The sequence below is a fragment of the Anser anser genome (assembly GCF_964211835.1).
Source record: "Anser anser genome assembly, chromosome: 8".
NCBI classification, from domain to species: Eukaryota; Metazoa; Chordata; class Aves; order Anseriformes; family Anatidae; genus Anser; species Anser anser.
The window spans coordinates 26,488,313-26,509,876 of record NC_139728.1 but is presented as its reverse complement, the minus strand read 5'-3'; the positions used below and the strand labels follow the sequence as shown (position 1 = coordinate 26,509,876).

Genomic DNA, 21,564 nt, shown 5'->3' with positions numbered 1-21,564 from the left:
AAAAATCACAACCCATAATCATATTTGTTCTGAGTTCCTTTAAAATAAAACAGCAAGCAAAAAGAGCTTGGTAGTTACCTTTAATTGCATTCTTACAGGAAAAATGAAGGTAGTTTCATTTTTAATGCAATTGGTGCTTGTTGTAATTAAATGTAAAATCCTGTATCAAGGTTAAGGGTAAGATAGTTGTCATAAATGTCAGGAATTAAACCCGAAAGCTGTGGCCTGACCTGTGTCAGGGCTCTATCTGCAGAAGGATAGGGCAAAATGGCTTTGTTTTCCCTGATGCTGACTCTTTAGTTCAGGTGTAAGAAGGAAGAGACACACGCAGTGTTCTGCAAATGGAGTGTCCCAGTACTGAGTGGTGCCTCGCTCACCACAGCAGTCTTCGGTGGTTGCCTATGCACATTTGCACACTGCTGATCCCTCAGTTTCAGATAAATTGTCCGTATCGGTATGTTCTATGAATAATTTATCCTTTAACACATACTAGAAGGAAGCATAACACATAAGACAATTCAGAATGTACTACTTCTACAACGTTTTCCTGCAAAGGTACACTGAGAAAAAAGAGGAGATGCAAAGAGAACAAACTGCCAACACTCTCACACATGTGGGTACTCCTACGTACCCTAAATGATAGTTTTTTACAGAGTTGTGGAAGAGTGGTATGAAATACATGTTTTTATTAAGAATAAATAAATAAACGTAATGGTTAGCTAAAACCAAAGCTTAGTGCTACATGTGCACACACAAAAGCTTTATTCTGCTATTCTTTCTGGACTTTAGCTAGAGAAGTTGTCTCTGATCCTTCTTTCCCATGTCATAAGTCATACTGTCAAAGGAGCAAAATTTGTCCTGTAGTTGATGTTTATCTTCTGGGCAGATGTTTAGTTGATGCTCATCTTCTATCTATCTTTCAACAGTTAGAGCTCTTGGAGTTGAAATAGCCAAGAAATTGCATCTCTTATTGCCAGATATGATTGTGTTTCATGTCCCTAAAGTGCTTTCTTCGTAAGAATAGAGCTATAATTCTGAGCTTATTCATCCAAAAAGCAGGAATTTGTTTAGTTTTATTAAGGGAAATCTCCTGTAACTGTCAGTGCCAACGATTGTGTTATGATGGCAGCAGATACGTGGGTAGAAGTTCCATCCTTCAGTGGCCATGGGTACATATGCATTTCACTAATTAAGCAGTGCTTAACAGTTAAGCTTCCTGAGCATATGATTTTAAAACTGAATCAGAATCAGCTAGCTTGAACTCAGTACAATCCTACGCAGGAGAGGGTCATGTAGTGTTTGATGGGGAGGGGGGTTGTGAGTCATGTTAATGGATAAAACAGCATTTGAAAATCAGCTTCATAGCTGAAATACACCATTTCCAAACAGAGGGAGATAAAATGGTTGGATTCATTTTGCTTACATTTTGCAAAGGAATTTGTTTCTTTGATAAAATGTAACTGGGAGGTTTAACTCTCAGTAAAATACACTTAACTATACTTCTTTTTTTCCAGAAAGTTTAAAATAAATGCTCGTGCAGTACAATTGATTCACCATTGCAGCCCAAATTCAGCAAAGTACTGCCTCATTTCAAAGCAGTAGAAATGGAAGGGCAAATCCTAATGTCCCAGAAATCTCAATACTATTAAAGCAAGTGCAGTTAGCACGGCACTTACACTTTTAATTGCAGTGAGTGTCACTCAGTGCTTAAATTTTCCATATGAATAGAAAGTCTAAAGCATTTTTTCTAAACATGATTGCCATATTTTGGGGGGATTGTGGGTCTGTTATTTGGGTACACTACTTGCATCAAATCATAACTGTGCCCCTAGTATGACATAAGTAGAAATCATTAGATGGTTGTTCCTAAAGAGGCTGTCAGTCTCTCCCCTTCCCAAAACCACCTCAGTGGTCTTGTCTTTGTAGACGTGGTATATATGCTGTGTGCTTAAATTCGTAACCTTCAATCTGGCTACGCTGAATTCTGCTGCTTGTCTCGCTGTATCCTCTATGTTTCTTCTTTTAAGTACTCTTCCTTTCACATCAGGTGCCTTGCAAACTGTTTTATTTCAAAGGCATCGTTTTGATTGTTATTGCACCTACATTCAAACTCATTTTGGATCTCTGATCCTGGAGAAATGTGGGAGCCAGTTGGGTAAGCTGGGGATGTGAGATGTTACAGAAGGGTTTGTGACAGCTCCTTTGTTTGTGCTCCGCAAGAGTTAACAGTGCCATGTGGTAAATGCAGTGAATATTTAAGGCTAATAGGGAAGCAACTGCAATAAGAAGAAATATCTCCTCTTGCAGAGAATTCCCATTAAGCAAACTAAATCAGTGGAAGTGGAGATTTTATGGGGCTGTGACCTCATTGCTTGCAATGTGAGCACCGCTTTGTCCCTCATTACTCAGCTGAATTAAAACCCATGAGCCCTCACGGGTTGCCATCGCTGCCAGATCGTCAGGCTAAAGCCAGGCTTCTCTGTGCACCAGCTCTGCCTTACCTGTTTGGCCCACTGGTTCAGAAACATATCCTCCGGGTGGCCAATGTGGCTTTGCTCTGCTCTGTCCTTGACAGAGAGGCCTGTGCAATGATTCCATCAACTAGATGGCTTGTACCTAAGAATTGGGATTTTTTTCCCCTGCGAGTGCTTTTGAGATAGGCACAGTTATGATGACGTGAGAGTAGCTGTGCAAGCATAAGTAATGCGTGGAGCTTTGCAGTGTCATGTCACTTGCTGCTCCCTCGTTCCTTATCTGCATTCAGTAAAGCAAAGTATTGTGGATTGTAACACACTTCCAGGCTTCCCTTCCTAGGTGTGGCAGCGTAAAAGTCCTGTTTTTCCAACTGCTTCAACTGCTGCCATCTCTCTGATTGGGAATGTGTGGGTTAGGAGGTGGTGACAGGCCAGCAACATAGCTGTGTGCCTTTTAACTTTAAAGTATAGCTTTTAAGGTTCTGGTGCAATCCTTTTCCTGAGCTGGACGTAAGAAACCAGAAAGCAATGGAAAAAACAGACAGGTATGAGGGACACTGCATGTCTGTGCTAGCAGATGAGCACAGAGTGAAGTGCCCAATTGACAGAAGGTGAAATGTACGGAGTAAGCCAGTCCTGGGAAAGTATCTGTGATCTGAACTCGGCAGTGGCAAAATGAACCCCTGATCATGCAGAAAGATCTGTGCAGGCAACCCTCATAGCCACAGGGCGTCCTACAGAGGCATGCAGACACAGTAATGTGGGGTTTTTGTGTGTACTGTCACGGGATCAAGGCTGTGGCAGCAGTGCGCAGTTCTGCTTGCTGGGTACTACAGATATATCCCTCAGAAATACAGACTTTGTGTAATAATATCAGAGCAGCTGCTAGTTTCACGGATGTTATTAGATGTTTCTGAGGGATTTGTCAAATTGGTGTTAATTTGTAAAATTGCTTTTTTTAATAAATAAGTCATGTCTGAGGGAATAGAGGTGAGCGTGTCCCATACAGGTTCCAATTTGCAAAGTCAGAACAGAAACCCACTAAACACATCCCAGCATATCTTTTTTCCCGTTTAAATTTTGGCAAGTACAAAACATCTCCAATCTGATTCATCTGCTTATATCAGAATATAAAAGAGTAACGATAAGTCTTTATTCTCACAAGATCCTTGTGGGGTGTCTGTGGTTTGGGCAAAAAGCTGCCAACCTTAGGCATTCTGACCATCCTTTTTTTTCTGCCCTGCTCCCAAGCTGCTTTATTTTATGCCTCACTTGTTCTTACTTTGATATTATTTTCAATCATTTAGCCAGAATAAAAATGATAAACTTCATAACACTTTCCTAGTATGGAGTGAAGTTGAGGAGACTGCACATATGAGTTTAGCAGTCTTATTGCACACAAAATTAAAGACAGGAGAAATTCAGAGCGTACATATCCTTTGTACATAAGCTGATTCTCTCCATAAATTGTGGGGTCCTAATGAATTCTATTTTCAGAAAATTGAATCACTTGGAATGAATATATAATTGTCCAGAAATATATTCGAAAACAGTAAATACATTTTTGAACCAACCATTATTTATCAGCAGGGGCTTTGGCATCTGGTTGCTCCATTATAATTAACTAATACTATGCAAATACTGCTGCAGAGAGGGGGAAAATAACTCATTTGTGTTGGAGGGGAGCAGTGTGGCAAAGGCAGCAAGTGCATGCAAATATTAATTTGCAAGAGTGCGTGAAATGGCTCCTTAGCTCCATTAGTGATCTGAACAATATCAGGAATTACTATTCCTTCTGCAGTCTTCATCTATATGGGCTTTTCGGTATCAATCACCATAGCAACAACCACCGCTAGTAGTGAGACTGCAATTCAGCTGCATTATTCCCTCCATGGGAGGCCTGTCATTTTTTCAGAGCAATTCGCATCAAGGTCATCTTCATTTACCTCTGTCTCTTCTGCTGCCCTTCCTGGAGGGCAGCTTTCAACGGGAGACTTGTCCTTCTAGGCATGAATCTGCTCTTTAAAGACTGGTATTTAACCAAAGATCTGTATTAAATATTCAGATATGTGGTAAGCACACTGATTTTCTGCAGACAAAACAAAATATATAGAGACAATTAAGCCTGAAAATAAATACTGAGTCAATAAAACCCATGTGATGGCTGCACTGGTAACTGGCCTGGGAGCCCCAGCTTAATTCAGCCTGCCTGGACTCTGTGACCTCCTTATCTCCAGTCCCGCTCAGAGATTAATTTATGGGGGCTGTGGTGGCTGGATTTGCTCTCCACGCAGAATACCTGGGCAGATGGAGCTCAGGCATCCCACTCCTGCAGCCGTGAGGAGCTCAGATCCTAAACCTCGCAGCTCAGGGGTTTCAGAAGTCTCCTGGCCTCTCCTGCCAGTGTTCAAGCTGTGATAAATCAACAGTAGATCTCCGTTTCCCCAGTGCCAGTGTTAGTAGGTGCAAATCATCCTTTGCCTTCTTCAGAGAATCCCTGATCAGATTTAAGCAAACAAGAAATATAAGCCACGTGGTTTTTTTCAGTTGTCTTTGGGAGGGTGTCAGAAAACTGCAGCGTAATAATTCATCTCATTTTCTTCTCTTCAGTGTCAGTAATTGCTGTTATCCACTTCACCATAAATTTTACCAAATAATTATCTTTCTCTAAGCCATTCATATAATTTCAAGTGGAACTGAGTTTTTGGATGAAAAAGATTAATAAAATATCAGATTCTTACTGCAAATCCAAAAATCTTTAATTAAAGATTAGCAGGGGAAGCGATAATAGTCCACTGTACATCATTCCCAGCTCTTATTAATGATGGCTATAATGTTTATTTCACATTCTTATTTTTATACAGATTTGAAGATCCTTGCTTTGTACAAATGCCTGTTGTAGAAAAATTATGTACAAATATGTGGGTTGGTTTTTGGTGTTTTTTGTTGTTTTTTTTTTGAAATTATGGTTCTTAAAGAGTACCCTCTATTTTTAGAGCATTTTACTTTTCTTTATAAACACGTAAAAAGCATGTGGTAGAATTATCTTAACTTTTTGGTGAAGCACATGAGCCAAGGCTTTTGCTGCTACACCAGGCTATCCATTAAAGCCTCTGGTTAAATCCTGGCTCAGGGCAGAGGAAAACCAGCACTGTAACACTAACTCCACCACCACAATCTTTCTTTTCTTCCTTCCAAGGACTGCTTCTGCTGCACTCTTCTCAAGAGATGTGACAAGATTGCAGTGAGGCAAAAATTGTGGCGTTTGTGCTGTATGTATCAATCCTTAGTACAAGGCAGAAATTAAAGCAAAGTACCTCTGGTGTGTATTGTCTACAGGCCACTGCCTGTTAGATGTGATATTTTGCTTTCTAAAAGTGTGAAGAATCTTAACGGATTACAGTACCATACAAAACTGCTTTTGTAGTTATGCTCATATGCTGCTTTGAAACCAGTTGGTTAAACACTTCTTCTTGACAAACAGTTCTTCTTGACAATATTTCTACTGGGATCACTTCATATTTGCAGTAGTTTTTGCACCTGAGAGTATGTCATTTATTAATTTCTTTGGCACGAAGGAAAGCAAGCTAATATTTGTTTCCTTTGTTTCACACCAATAAGCTCACAATAGGACAGGTAGCAAAACCAGAGAATGCTAACAAATTGCTGGAGTCAAAAAAAAGATACCCTGGTGATAATTTAATTATTATTCAAGGCATTTCTGTTGAAATGCTCTGGAGGCAGTGAAATGCTGTAGCGATAGGACTGCGCAGGTACCCTGACAGATTTATGAAAGGAGATGCGAAGTAAACTGTCCCCAGGACTTTATTCCCCCATCCTCATCTCTCCAGCTGCCCATGTAAGATAATTTGTAGTCCTGCTTTTTATTAGGTTTGCCAAACCACACAGCAGAGGACCCAGGGAGCAGGAGCGCGTTGGCTCTTGCATGGGTGCAGCGGGATCGTAAGCAGCTTTTCTCCTCTGTTGCCTGTTTGTGCCAGAGCAAGTCCTCAAGTGGCTGGAAGCTGCAGACTGCTTTATCCATGCATGCCCCGTGGATTTTAGCTGTCAGAGAGGATAACAAAAGGGTGAGAGGAGCTGGGACAGTGTCTGCCTTCTGGGGGCCAGCAGGAGAGCCAGCTGCACACACAGACAGAGGTCTCTGCTCAAGGCACATGTGACCCCGAAGGAACTGTCCCATTTGAGCTGGCCTAAAGATGACCGTTCGGTCTGTAAGTGAAGAAAAGGGCATTTTCATTCCTTGAGTTGACCAGGAGGTGCCTGGAGCAGCCTTCTGTAGTGCTCCCCTCTGGCATCGCACCCTGAGGAGCCATCTCAGCAGCACCGTGTCTGCAGGTGGCCCTGGTGACAGCTCTGGGGCTGCCCGGGGGCCTCCCTGGCACGGCACGGTGACAGCAGCCAGCCCGTTCCAAGCAGGGCAGCTTCCCTGAGAAAGTCCTCACGAGAGGTTACAAAGGGTGAATTGCTTCTGTTTTCTTCTGACGGTGATTATCAGTAATTTTATACCTGGACTGGGATCTGTAGGTGCGGAGGAGGAGCTTTTGTGCAAACTTCCATTGTGTGTGTCCCACACGCGTTTATCCACCTCTAATTTGCCAATACAGCAAATTTCTAAACAGAAACGTGTACAGATGGAAGGAGGGGTGGAGGTGGGACCAAGAAAACACTGAAGGAAAAGAGATGGGCTCGTTACAGCTGGGGAGAAGGAAATTAATGCACTTCTGCAGCGTGCAAATCATAACCTTGCCCAAAAACGAGGGATCAAAGGACTATGGAAAATTTTGCTTGCTGGCATGTTTCTGAGATTGATCAAAATAATGCCAGAAAAACAATTTATTCTTCTCAGCCTTGATCTGTTACAGAAATTGGACGTAGACCTAGAAATATTCCTGTTCCTCAGTTCCTTTTCTGAATAGATTGGTAAGATGATAACTGTTACCTTAAATTTCCATTTGGCAGTTCCATATTATTCATCATCTGAAGAGATCATTAGGTCCCACAGCTGTGTGCTGATGGCTGGGATTAACAGAGCATTTTATTTCGAGTTATTGGGTAAGGATAGAAAAGTATGCTGAATGAAGAAAAAGAGCAGAACTTGTGTGCGGGCTGCAGCACTTTAATAGTCTCAATTCTGTCATGCAAAATGGTTTTTTAAACGCTTTTCCACCAGACTGCGATTGTATTTCAGGTCCTTATGAGAGGCATTCATCTCCTAATGTTAGCTGTCTGATCCCAGTTCCTCTCTGTTTGGAGAGGCGACAGGTTAGCCCCTCCAGGGGACAGTTCCCATCCCAAGGTGTGTGGCAGGAGTTGCTGGTGAGGGCATCTCTCCATCCCCAAAATACCCTCCTGAGTACAGAAGGAGCCTGGGCAAGCTGCCTGGTCAGTGTTTGGTGGCTAACACAGGCACTCCTTTGGTGGCCTCGCTCTGTGGTGTGTGATTAGTGCTGTGAGGCTGGGCACACAGCTGAGATTCTCTGTACCGTTTATCCCTGCTGGACGGAGCTTGGGCTGTAGCCAGTGCCTGGTGTCGCACCAAGGAAGGCAAACCTTTTCTTCCTCGAATTAGTCAGGTTGCTGCTCTGGCAGATGCAGGAACATCTGGAAAACCTGGGAGTAAACGGGACCGAGCGCAGGGCAGGAGGGGAGAAGTAGATATATTTCTTGTCTTGCTCTGGTGTCAAAATACAGGCTGCTTAATTTGACAGGTGAAGCCCAGCGAGTTCACAAGCTAGAACGTAAATAAATATCAGTGGACAACTCAGTAAATTAGTGAGTTAAGAGAACATACTCTTAATTGCTAGGTAAATAGTTCTGCTCCCAGGTATAAAGCAGGCTTATTTCGGTAGGGTACCGCTGGGTTCCCGTTGCTGGCTGTAAAGCTGGCATGTATCAGCTCCTTCACTGCGAGGCTGCTGCTGGGAGCTGTGCCGCCCCTTGCAGCTACCAGGACGTCTGAACTGGGGCTGTAGCAGGGGCTCTGCAGAAGTGACCGTAAATAGCTCTGCTGCTGAAAACAAAATGATTCCCAAATGCAATTAGAAAAAAATATTTAATTTATTTATATTGATTGTAGTTTATATAATGTGTAACTTTCCTGTAGATATCTGAAAGGGCAGAAGCAGAGATTTATTTATTTTTTTAACCAAAAGACTAAACTACATCTAATTGAAAGTACTTGAAGCAAATTTCTTCTAGGGTTTTGGTGCCCCCGGTTTCATTTGGTTGATGAAATAAAGTGAGGGCTAAGTGCACGTTATTGGAGTACCTGAAATTTTAATTTAAGCAGGTTTCTCTGGTTCAGCTGTCCATCAGGCTTGCAGACAAGAGTGCTCCACTCAGTGCTCAGCCTCATATCTGACAAACGTCTCATTTGTATGTTAATGCTGAGTTGTGATTTCCAGGGAAGGCATTCAGTGTGTTGTAAAGGGCCTCACTGGCAGATTGCAGCTAAATTGATGCTCGACTCACTAAATATTTACCCTACACATCCCACTTAATATGTCCAAAACCAGGCACACTGTGAAATCCTCAAACCTGATTCTGTGCTCGTGACAGCCAGGAAGCTGGTGGTGTCAGCGCCGAGCACAGCGCAGCGCTGTGGGTCCCCCCCGGCTCCTGCCAGCACACCTCCGACCCCCGTGGTGTGCCCCCTCTGTCCACCCTGGTCCCCATATAGTGGAGCTCACAGGGCTGCTCTTGCCTCAGCACCAGGGCACAGCTGCAGCTGGCCCCCCATTTTTCCTGCCTCTTCTTCTGCAGCGCTGCCCATGGCCCAGAAGGGTGGTGGGGAGGTTGAACTGGGGCTACAACTTGGGTCAGTGCGTTCCCTTTACTGCTGCAGGGCAGCACAAAGGCAGGGAGCACTCCAGGGCACAGCTGGAGCGATGTCCAGTGTGTTTTCACCTGCTGCTTGCCACGTAGTTTAGTTTAGGACAGCCGAGACAATGCGTTTGTGCCCTCTCCTTTCCCCTGTCTCAGACATTTGTAATGTGCTAAAGCCAGCACGGTGGCAAGGGGGAGGTTGGAGACCTTGCAGCTCACCTGCTTGTTTTTCTCCCCAAGCCTGTTCTCCCAATGAGTTCCAGTGCAGTAACAAGACGTGCATCTCCATCATCTTTGTGTGTGACGGGGACAACGACTGCGGGGACGGCAGCGATGAACGAAAATGCTCCCCTCTGACCTGCAACCCCAACGAGTTCCAGTGCAACAACAGCGTGTGCATCCCGGAGCTGTGGGTCTGCGACAACCAGCCGGACTGCGACGATCAGTCGGACGAATCCGTAGAAAAGTGTGGCCACGATGCCAAGGCCCTCAACACCTGCGCGGCTCACGAGTTCCAGTGTGGCAACGGCGAATGCATCCACCTCAACTGGAAGTGCGATGGGGACGAGGACTGCAAGGACAAGTCCGACGAGCAGGATTGCCGTGAGTGTGTGCAGGGGCTGAGGGCCCTCCTCGGGGGGAGAGGGCAGCCAGAAGGCGCCGTGGGCTGGGGTCTGAGGCAAGGCTTTGATGTGAGTTGTCTGAGCAGCAACTGTGTGTCTGACAAAGGAGCACTTGTGTCCCAAATGGCATGGCTGGGTCCCCATCTCAGCAGGGTCAGGTATACTCCAGACTCCTTTTTTGTTTTTTTTCCATGCAGAGAGGGGGTGCGGGAGCTGTTCAGTGGTTCCGTGCTTCAGAGGAGATCTGTTTTGCTAGAAAGGAAGGCAGTGGAAAATGGGAAAAAATTTCAAAGCCCCCAGACTGCACAATGGGGTCACAGCCTGGAGGTCAGAAGCCATAATGCCAAAGGGAATATATGATCAGCCGAAAAAAAAATAGTTAATTTCCTGCCTCTGAAGTTAGAGTGTACTGAACAAGGCACTCAAGAGCAGTACCTCTGAAGAATCCAGTTTGAAATGCACTTTGAGCTTGGCTTGTTACAGGCACAGAGCTAATAAATAATGGATTTATTTTCAGCTGGCTTTATGCATTTAACATGGTGTTGTTGGTGTGCGTGGTATTTTGAATGTTTCATCCATTTTTAGTCACTAAACTGTTCAAGCTGGTCACTTATCTGAGGAGGGAGACAAGAAAATAAGAGCAAAATGTTTTGCTAAAATATTCATAATCGCAAGATTGGAATAAAATAAAATATTTACATAGCTGTATCTATTTAGTAGCTCTGACATTGGGCCACCTCTGGGGAGGAAGGCAGCAACCAGCTGCAGAAAGCAGACATTTTTACAAAGGTGCATAAGAAAATGTTCCCTTTTTCCAGCACCATTTTTCTATAACCAGGCCAACGCTGAGTCTGGGCAGGTGACCTCAGAGCAGCCTGTGTGGGAGAGCTCTTCAAGGAGAGGAAGGATCAGACTCTTCTGGGCAGAGGTAGACAGATGTGAATTTGTTGGCTTCTTTAGCAATAGGAGGAGGCAGTAAGGTACAGTGTGTACACTGCTGTTTGCATGGTAGGAGAGCACCAGGGTGAGCTGTAGATAATCCTGGTGTGCCTCTAAAATTGCCAAGGACTCTTTTAAAAGGGAGGAGAGAGCAGAGCAGGAGAAGCCCAGCTTATTTTGTTAGGGAGCAACTTCACCTGCTGGGTACCAGGATATCGTCGCTGTCAGCCCCTTCCTATCCAAGTACGGATGGAGCAGGTAGGATGGCTTCTCTTCATCTCCAGGAGGAAGGTGACACGGGAGCTGACGTAGCTCCTGTCAGGAGGTACCCAGGCGGTGCTCCCAGTGCCCGAAGCGCTGTCAGCGCAGTCCTGGCAGACGGTGTTGCGGGGACAGTGGGTTCAGGAGGCACAGTTGGTTCCTGCATCCATTTCAGAGTGAAGTGACGGTAAGAAAGCCAGGCAGGAGCCTGTCAGGTGGAGGTGTGCGCTGTTATCTGGGACAACGTGTGCTGACTTGGCACATTCTGAGGCCTCCTGCAGAGTCCTGTCTTTGTGTCCCCTGTGAAGCAGGAGGCAGCGGCGAGGCCCTCGTTACAAACACAGGTAAGAGCTGGTGTACGGCACAGGGGGCTTCCAGCAAGAGAGCTGGTCTCTGCCCCCCAGGGTGCACTCCGTGCAGTGGTGGTGCCCTGGCAGGACGGCTGATGTCACACAGCTCAGGAGAGGGGAGGTGAGCTCCCTTCCATTTCCAAGTGGTGGAAGAGGGGAGCAGCTTCCAGATGGCACTTTCGATGGAATGTATCTAAAATGAGTTTTCAGGTCCTGTTGTTCAATTTGGAAGGAATTTTAATTCCCCAGCTTCTTTCCATGATCTGACAGACTCCAGCAAGTGCCAGCTGAGCTCAGATTGCCGAGGCCTAGGAGCACGGCTGTGACAGCAGCCCTCAGTTACAGAGCAGCTTCACCGAGCAGCACCTCCAGGTCCGCCAAGGGCAGCCTCTGTGGGGCAGGGGACACAGCTGGACGTGGCCGCAGCACGGCACAGTGCTGACAACCAGTGGAAGAAAGAGGAAATGTGGCTAGAGAGGGCAGAAGTGACTTGAGACCGTTATTTCCCTGACTAGGGTGCACTCAGTGCTTGAAGTTTTTGTAGAGTGTTTTTTTTTCCCAGTGAGTCTCAGTGCGGCACAAGATGCAGCTTATCTACCCAGGAGAAATGGGCATGGGAGCTGCTTATGCTGCCTTCAGCAGGAAGCCAGGAAACCCTGAGAGCCAAAGCCCTGTGTTTTAGTTACTGACGAGCTCCTCTGTACAGGGTTGACTGCTTTACACCTGTGCAAATTAGGAATCACCCCAGTGATTCCTAACTGAGAGGCATAACCCTGCTACTGCGTGCTCTGTGGGTAGGGGATCTCAGTTAGCAGCCAGGGGAGAGCCTGTGGCACTCAGTGCAGCTGTAGCCGATGGGTCAACCAGGTCAGAGTCCAAACTAACATTGCTTCCCCGTCCTATCCAAAGCTGTTGCTTAGGTGCACACGCCTGCAGTAAGGAAGTGGTATGTGAGTACTCTGGAAACACACAATCACTGTTCGCCTGTTGGAGTGAAGAGTGTAGGGACTGACCTTTATTATTTTTTTCCTCCCTTCCAGAAATTCTCTTTTAGATCCGTATTGCGTGGCACACAGGGAGTTGCAGCTGCCTGACACTGCTCCATCCCTGTACCAGCAGGAATGGCACAGATACCGCTGGGCTTCCCTCGGTTAAACCTGAGGGTACCAGCGCTGTGGTAGCCTCTTCTCTTGCGAAAGGGGATCATATGGTTTTTGCATTGTATAGAACAGAGGGATGGGAGCTTTAAAAAACATGTCATGAGGCCACCACCAGTTATTTGTTGTAATTATTTTGGGGTGATAAATGAGTGGAGCAGGAACGAAGGGTGACAGTTGGTGAACAGGTTTTGGCAGCAAAACCAGCAAATAAATAGGAGCGAAGGAGACATTTCAGGAAAGCTGTGTGAGAATGCTGAGTGGTTATTTTTTTCCCCAGTATGTATATTCAAAAAATACATATATGCATGTATAAAATGAACATTAGGTTTGATTTATTAGTTTCCAAATCTGGAATGGTTATATTTTAAAATATTCTCTGCAACTCAGGTTAGGGTATCCAGGAGGGAGAATAAATAATGCTTACAGCTGACAGCTAGAAAACAGACCCCTGAAGACCTGACCTCACACTTTCATGCCTCTGTCCCCCCATCTATAAAACAGGGTTGATGCATTTTGCAAATGCTGGGTTTCTCTTGAGCTTAAGTTAAATTTGGGGGGAAAAAAAGAGGGGGGGGTGGAAGACAGAAGAAACAGAGGCTCAGACTTGGAATCTGGAAAGTATCTGCTGAATTTGCGCAATACAGCTTTGTGCCCAGTACTTGCAAATGAAAAGTGTGTCTGAGTGTGCCTGTTAATTTAGCACGGCTTTGGTAAATTGTTTCCTATTTGATTTACAGAGTTGAGAAGATGACCATAAAACTGCTGTGATTCCATAATAAAATAAACCCCCCAAAATAGCAGAGCAGTTTTCTGAACATCTTGTGCGGATGAACAGCACAGCTCATATCTGTCTTTGGGATGTTGCCCATGGTGCTCAGCTGGGTTTGTGTCCCAGCTTCAGGATAACGATGTTCCTGGCCCTCTCACCTCAAACTTAAGTTCTCCGGGCCAGGAATAGACATAGCATTCTCCCTTCTTCTGTTGAAAAATGCACCAAAAGATAGAAGTGCTGTATATTCGTTTTAATATCTTTGTGATCAGTAAGAGCTGTCACTGTATCTGCTCTTTTTGGGTGTTGATTAAGAGGCTCAAGGGCCATTTCTCAAAGGTCTGAACTTCCACAGCCCTGCTGGAATGAGAAACGAGCCTTAAAGCCAAGCCTGTTTTCCAGTCTTCTGTCTCTTCTTGAAGCAAGAGCTTTGTGCAAAAATGTTAAAAAGTCCCACATCTGTGTTTTGCAGTCCCTTTAGCAACTGAGCTGGGACTGTGCAGTCATTTTTCTCTGTCTTGTGGTGTTAGTGCATTGTTATATTTGCAGTTCCTGCAAAGTTCTTAATTTGTTGTAGAATTAGAAACCTTTCTATTCTTAGCATCTAGCTATAACTGCTTTCTAGAAGAGCTTTGAGGACAATTAGTAGGATTTATAACAGCTGCCTTCCAAATCTGTAGCCACGTCTTGCAGGTGTACTTGATAAACTGGAGACCTGCTCCATGATCCAGGAAAGACAAGGCCCCCATTGGCTGTAATTACTTGTAGCATGTCTGTGGGGAGTTAAAACCTACAGTCAGAAATGGAGGACCATCCCGTCCTGTCTTCACATGTAGAAGTTGCTCCAGAAAGGGTGAAGTAAACTGGTTTTCATGTTGGAAGATGAAGAAAATAAGAAATTGTGGTAAGGGAATTTTAGGTAAGACAGTAGGAAAAGCTTTGCAACGGCCGAGGTTTAGTTTGGAAGAGGTTGGGATCGTGTATGGGGAAGGTGGTCTCTCAGGCAAGTGGTCGCACACTGCAGGAACGGTTCAAACAGCAGTGCCTCTGCCTCCCTGCAGGAGCACTCAGTGCCACTTCCAGGTCTGTGGTCTGTGCTTCTCCCAGACCACAGCTTCATTTCCTCCTCTCCTTCATTGTTCTCCATTTTGAGCAACAGCTCCCAAACGCTTGGAGCTGCTGTCCCAGATGTCCCACTGAGGTTTCCCATTTCTGCGTTTGGGTTTATTAGCTGAAATGTGGTGACACAGCTGGTCCCATAATTGTGCTTACTGCTTGGGATTTTTTTCTTGCTTTGCAGCTTTTTATGAATATAGTCCATATGGCTTTCCTCTCCAAGGAGCAGTGCTATTTCCTAACCTTTCTCCTGTGAATAGTGTGTATTTCTACGGCAGGAGTTCCCCCTTCCCCCACCAGCCCTGCAGTTGCTGCTCTTCCCGTCTCATGCCCTTCAATGCCTGTAGATGCACAAGAGCTCAGTCCCATGCAGCAGTTGTGAATCTGGATCCTGCACCCTATGGATGCTATCACCAACAATGCTGAGCCTTTGTGCATACCAATACTTGTGGTATTGATGCCAGCCCTCTGCATGTCCATGGCTCTTTGGGGTTAGCTGAAAGTAGTAGTTTTTGTATTAGAACCAGTTTGTCAAATTGTCGAGGGAAGTGTGCCACGTAGTGCTCGCCTCCCGTGTAGTACCCTCAGTGCTGACCTCCTCCAGCTAGTCAGAGGCAGTGATTTTCTGTCATATGGCACCAGGCTGCAATCAGCAAGATGGAAAGGCTAGAATCAAGAGCTCTCCGGGGTGTGCTGCCTTAATAGGATTTTAAGAAAACATCTGGAAGACAGTCTCCGTAGAAACAAGCCATGTAACACGTCCCAGGAACGAGGAGCCTGTTTTCACCAGTGAGCTACAGGCTACAGCCCTTCGCTGGCCAGCCACTGCCTGCACCCTTGTCACTGCAAGTCAGATCCCATCTAGGAAGGTTTAGTGTAACCTTGAGGAGGGAAACATAACTGCTTTTAGCATGATCAGTGCAGCAGCCTGATTTATTTTTTCCCCAACTTTGCTGTTCATCACATCTGTTTTGAGTCTGTAATAATCTAAATAGGGCAAGTGAGCTTCAGGCTTGAAGTCTGGCCTGACCCTGTGAAGATGTTTTTGGCCTGTAACCCCAAGAAACACCAAGCCACAGGGCAGCAGAGCTCTTCTGCCTTCCAGTGGTCTGTGGTTAGCTAATGGGCGTTCAGTAACCCAAGTGATTGTGTCTGTGTTGCTAGCTTCATCCCTGGTGTGATCACATTGGCTTTAGCAGAGACACTGTACGTGTATCTTGCCCCATGACCTTAGGCTGAACATGTTTCAAAACACAGCTTAAACACAGTTTTTTGGAAGGCAGAACTGAGGAGCAGTTGCCTTTGCATACCGAGTGCCGCTCTGCGCTCCTGTTTGAAATGCAGCCTGGCCTCTCGCAAGGGCTGAAGGCCCCAGAAAGGCTCCAGTGTTGAAAGTTTAGCTGCCCACTTGCTTTCTCGTGTCTCACCTGAGAAGCTTCACTGTCTGCACTGATTCTGTTTTGACTGTGTCTGCTCATGTGGGTTTTGGGGCTCTTCTTCACAAGGGTGTAGAATATGATCTGGGATGTCGGGGGGCACAGGAGGACAGTGGCTGAGGTAGCTGCTGCCTCTCCTGCTTAGTGGAAGCAGCTGCTGCTCTGTGCCATTTGCTGAAGGAGGGTGCAAACTCCACTAGTGTCAGGTGAAAAATGCCACACAAAAGCTCCCAGTCCTGCGTGGCTAACTCTTAAATGTGTTGTTTTAAAGCTCTGGTGACCTGCCAGCCGGATGAATTCCAGTGTGGGGATGGGACCTGCATCCACGGAGCAAAGCAGTGTGACAAGGTGCACGACTGTCCTGACAACAGTGACGAGGCAGGCTGCGTCCAAGGTACGTACAAACAGCGCTGCGCTCCTCGTGCTCGGTTGTGTAAGCCTGTGAGAGATCCGTGGCCGCTGCAAAGGGAGGAGGAGGCCTGTGTTGCTCCTCTGTGCCATGGCAGGCTGCTTCCTGCGGAGAGGTTTAAGCCGTTCTGGCAGCGGGGTCGCTTGGGAGAGATGGTTGTGCTGACCAGGCAGACTGCACGTCTTGAAAAGTTCCTTGCATCATACTCGAGCTTAATGTTCATTTGCTTAATCCCATCCCATTTCTGCTAATGACACCCTCTTGAAGCTCTGTGTCAGGCTTTTTGTTGTCATGAGCCTCATCTAACTTAGTTACTTTCCTCTCTTGCCCGACATGACAGAGTCAGCATGTGAAAGTCCCAGCAAGTTTCAGTGTAAGAGTGGAGAGTGCATTGACGGAGGCAAAGTGTGCGATTCACATAGAGACTGCAGGGACTGGTCTGACGAGCCTCTGAAAGAATGTGGTACAGTACTTGCCTTCTACGTGTTGCTCCTGTTGTAACTGCTTCCCCTCTCCTCCATCTGGTGCTCACAGCTTTGAGTGTAACCACATGTAGCTGCTAATTCTATTTCTCACTCTGCTTCTCTTTCCTTGCCTTTATTCTCTCTTCACCCTTCACATGAATATAATTAGTAGCCTAGTCTGATCATCTGCCAGTGTGAACTGTGCCCTTCTCAGTTCAGTTTTTATTCTTTGGAGGGATGTTTGAGCTGAGCACAGGACTTCCCAGACACTAGTGTCCTCCACAGCACGGACCAGTTTATTTAGCCTCACTGCTAACATTACCTGTGAATTCCTGTAACATGAGCAGAACATTATAAAGACTTAGCTTTGGTAACGTGCTCTGAAGGTGACAACACAGTGAGAGGCAGCAACCACTAAGATAAGACTTCAGCCATTTCTGGGTTTTGTGTGTTGTTGCTGCTTGCTGGAGAAATGGCAGCAGGTTTCTGTCTGCAGCATCCTGCCGGCTGTGGGCTACCGAGATCAGCCAAGCCATGAGAGCCTGGTCTGCTTCTGGGCAGGCAGGCAGCAGAACGGAAAGCCACAGGCCAGAGGGCTGAGCCTCTCTCACCCTTCTGCCTGGACATTGCAGGCATCAGCCCCAGCCTAGAGCATCACTAAAACACCCTTGTTTTTCCCTCATGCAGAAAGCCTCGGACAGGCTGCTGGGCTGTCCCTCGCCACGACATCATGGAGCACCAGTAGCATGGAGCTCAGTGCCTGCAGCTTAAATATCTCGCATTCACGGGGAGCTGTCGGTCTCTCCTCTGTGTCAGAAAAAAAGTGTGCACGAGCTCCCAGTAAGGATGCTCTTACCTTGTGCTTTCAGTACATCCTTGCTTTCTTCTGCACTAATCCACATCTCCCTGTCTTTCTGAGTGGGTGTTGCAACTTGTCTGTCTGCAGAGGTCTCACAACAGGGCCAGCAGCCCAGTTTGTCTCAGGAGACGGGGCAGCAGCACAGCTGGGCTTGGTGCTCAACCTTAACGGTGGTGCCATGGCTGACTGCAGTTAGTGTCACGTGAGCTAGGAAGCTGAGCAGAGAATAATCTCCAAAGGAAACACGTTTCTTTAAGATTGCAGAACGATGTGGATTGCTGTGAATGTAACACCCAACCCCAGGTAATCCACGCAGCAGCCCAGGAGATGCAGGGCATGCTCCTCATCTCAGTGTGTCTGTCTAGTTATGTGCGACACCCTGCAGTGCCCTCCAAGATCCCCCCCAAAAAGCACTGCAGAACACCATGTGTCTTATTTTAGGCAGGTGGTGAATATGTTGCCAATGTTTGAGTAATAGGGAGCAGCTGTCCAGCAGAAGGGCAGCAGGCTGACATCTTTGTCTGGTTCCTTCTCAGCTCCTGTTGAGAAGTACAGCAAGTGAACCAATGCTTGATTTAAAGACTAAATCCATTCCAAAAAGCACCTCTGAAACCAGGGGAATCATCTCATTGAGGGCTTGCTTGTTAGTTAGTTAGTTGAATTGTTTTTGTTGTATTTCGCAGAAAGCGGTTGTGCATGTTTATGATCCAATTTGCTAGAGGCCTTTGCAAGTACAGGAATAGGTGATACCCATTAATAAACATTGAGCAGTGATAACACATAACGTGACTCTGTGGACACCTTCTTGGAGCCTAGTGAACTTGCTCTGTTAATAATTTATTGATATCAGTGTGTGTGCATCTTTGATAGGAAGGTGAAGGCATCCCAGAGCTGAGCTGGGCTTCCTTTTGGCATATTTTCCAGGTCTTACTGACTTAATTGGCTTGTGGTTGTTTTCATTTTCTTCCAAGAGCACTGGTTTAATGGCTCAGCTGTGCTACTCACCTACAGTGTGCAAGAAAGCAAGAAGTAAAAGCTAAATTAAAAATTTGCCTTTAAATTGTGTTAAGGATTGAAGTAAATCAGTTTTGCTTGTTCCACTGAGCCCACTGTCCCTGAAATCCCACAGCTTCTGTTCAGCAGTCTCACTTAGGGAGAGCACTTTCTCTTCACCTTTCTCATAGGTTAATTACAACAAGAAATGTTATTTCTGATAGGAAATCAGCATTCTTGAACCTCATGCAGTTCTAGTTAAAAGGATATGTTTAGTCTGTTTTTCATTTCAGCTCTGGAAAACAGGATCAGAGAGGTGGCCTCGGATTAGAGGGGCCCGGGAGAGGAGGGGGCTGTTGCTTCATAAATTGCACACTTGGGCTGATGCAGGCTGCTAGCAAAGACTGTCATGTGGGAGGTACTTGTGGGAGGACTGTATCTCAGTGCTAATGGAGCATCTCTGACAGACTGAACTTCGGTGTTTTCTGGAATTGTCACACAGATCATTCCTTGGAGCTAGAGGGGAAAATAGTACAGTATTTCGAAATAGCTGGCCCCTGGGAGATGAGACTCCCCCAGCATGAATTATTAAAGCTCAAAGAGAGCTTTCAGAAAAGTCAACATTAACCAGTGCATGGGGAAGGAGGAGTCTCCTGGAGAGCACCCTTAGGTCCCTCGGAAGTTCCTCACGCCAGGTAGAATATGCTCAAAGCATTAGCTCTCTGATGGGATGAGATGCAGAGATGCAAACGCTGTATCCCCAGGGCTCCCTGTTCATTTTCCACCAGCTTTCAGTCCAAATGATCCTAACAGTGTTGGTTTGGAATAATAAAGAGCAAGGAAGAAATACAGTGATGGCTTCCTACCTGTGAAGTCACTCGTATGCTCTGTGTGGCCAGCTCCTGGCTACCAAACGGTGATAGCTATGGGAAAATTTCTGAGGACATTGACCACCCTTAACTTCATTCAGTCTTATGACTAAAATGCCTCCTTTATCATGGATAATCTGTATACCTCTTCCAGGTATTAATGAATGCTCTATGAACAACGGTGGTTGCTCACACATATGCAAAGACTTGAAGATTGGTTATGAATGTGAATGCCCGCCCGGATACAAGCTTCTGGATAAAAAAACGTGCGGAGGTAATTTACATGCAAACAGCAGTCCCTTGTGTTTCACCATACAGAGACGTGATTATATTCACTTCAGCATTGCTCCATCACAGATGGTTTGATTTCAAGTTATTGATGGGTTTCAAACACTCCTTTCAGACATAGATGAATGTGAGAATCCAGACGCTTGTAGCCAGATCTGCATTAATTACAAGGGGGACTACAAATGTGAGTGCTACGAGGGATATGAGATGGACACCCTGTCCAAGAACTGCAAAGCCGTAGGTAAGACAACCCCACAGGCACTTAAACTCTGATTGCTCAACATCACAACTCTGATAAGAAAACATGCTTGCAGGGCTGAGGCTGGAGGAACAGAGACAAAAGGAGACTAGCAAGCAAAGACATTCATTTCGAGCAGTGCAGAACTGCTGCAGCGATAGCAGATGCGTCTCTAGGCAAGAACTACTGATCATTCAGATCAGAATATTTTAACGGTGTGTAGAGCAAGATTACAGGCACTAGTTGGCTGTTTGAAGCTAAAACTAGAAAAGAAAGTCTCTTGGCAGGTTTTATTAAAAACAGTGCAGCAAAACATTTACTGGTAATAGTATTAAAAGGAAGATGACAACCCAATTAAAAGACGGTAGGTTAGCCACCTCTCCACCCTCCCAGCCTCATATGCAAATACCAACACGAACGCCAGCAGTTTACTTGAGCTCATTGCAGAAATGAATGTATTTGTCAGAGGGATAGAAAGTTGAATTGTGCGAGAACAGAGCGTTAGCCATGCTGAGGGTTCCATTAACGGAAATGGTGGGTCTCCTGGGGAAGGATGAATTACCTGTAATAGAAGATTGCCTGCCTAGTGTTATCCTGCATGTTCACGTAGCTTTTTTTCCCAGGTTCTATAAGATATGTACAGTGTCCTGCTGTCCTCAGAAAGTCTGTTAGTCTCACACCTGCAGTGGATTAGAACTTACCAAATCCTGAGACACTAGTCTACTTGTTGGTCAGAAAATGTCTTTGCACCTGAGAGTCTGTGCTCGGAGCCCTGCAATGCCATGTAGAGCTAGAACCTTGTCCTAACTCCTCCCCTCCAGTGCCATGTTCCTCAGTTCCTTTTTGCCTTTCCCAGTGGAAAGATGCTCTTCTCAAGGTTCTTTTATTGGCCGTTGTTGGAGACAGACTAGTCTAAAGGTCGTTCAGAGTCTCCCATCCTGTCCCTTCCTTAAACAGGCAGGTGTACAACCAGCAAACTGAAGCTTTAACTTTTTGATTTGCAGTCTATTTTAGTGGCACTTAGGAACACAGAGAATCACATGCTGTACTACTTGCAGATGGCAAGAATATGTACCTCTTTGTCTGAACCTACCCATGTAGGTGTCTGCCTCCTAGCATCAGAAATTGGCTCCCTGGAGCCCATTCTGAATAGCCAAGGAGGCTGAGGTGCTGCCTGCAAGTTCTGCATTTACATCATGGTCTAAAACGTCTTCCTGGCACTGAGTCCTGGCTTTGCTGGATTCAAAGTGGCTCTGTCATGCCTTGAGTCTGGCTGTCTCCCTTCCCTCCAGCCAGCCCAGAGGACTGTCTCTTCCTTGTGCTGCCCATGAATCACCAAAATCTGGCCCTTGTATTTATAATCTAAAATGTAGAATTGAAGGTAAAGACGTTCCCTAAAGTTTTGCTTGTGTCTTAGCAGAATGGGCAGAGTAAGAGCTGCTGTACATCTGGTGACCACAGAGGTGCTGT

At 45.8% G+C, this 21,564-nt stretch overlaps 1 protein-coding gene across 2 annotated transcripts in view; it reads left to right on the top strand.

Moving 5' to 3' along the window:
• The window catches only part of LRP8 (LDL receptor related protein 8), a 173,059-nt gene that overhangs the window by 137,154 nt on the left and 14,341 nt on the right, over nucleotides 1-21,564 (top strand). The window contains exons 5-9 of one of the 2 annotated variants that reach the window (XM_083846999.1): nucleotides 9,561-9,923; nucleotides 16,246-16,368; nucleotides 16,724-16,846; nucleotides 19,723-19,842; nucleotides 19,972-20,097. In XM_083846999.1, the coding sequence (XP_083703125.1) occupies nucleotides 9,561-9,923; nucleotides 16,246-16,368; nucleotides 16,724-16,846; nucleotides 19,723-19,842; nucleotides 19,972-20,097 (855 nt within the window). The remainder of the gene's footprint in view (nucleotides 1-9,560; nucleotides 9,924-16,245; nucleotides 16,369-16,723; nucleotides 16,847-19,722; nucleotides 19,843-19,971; nucleotides 20,098-21,564) is intronic. The other variant, XM_083847000.1, reaches the window with a different exon arrangement.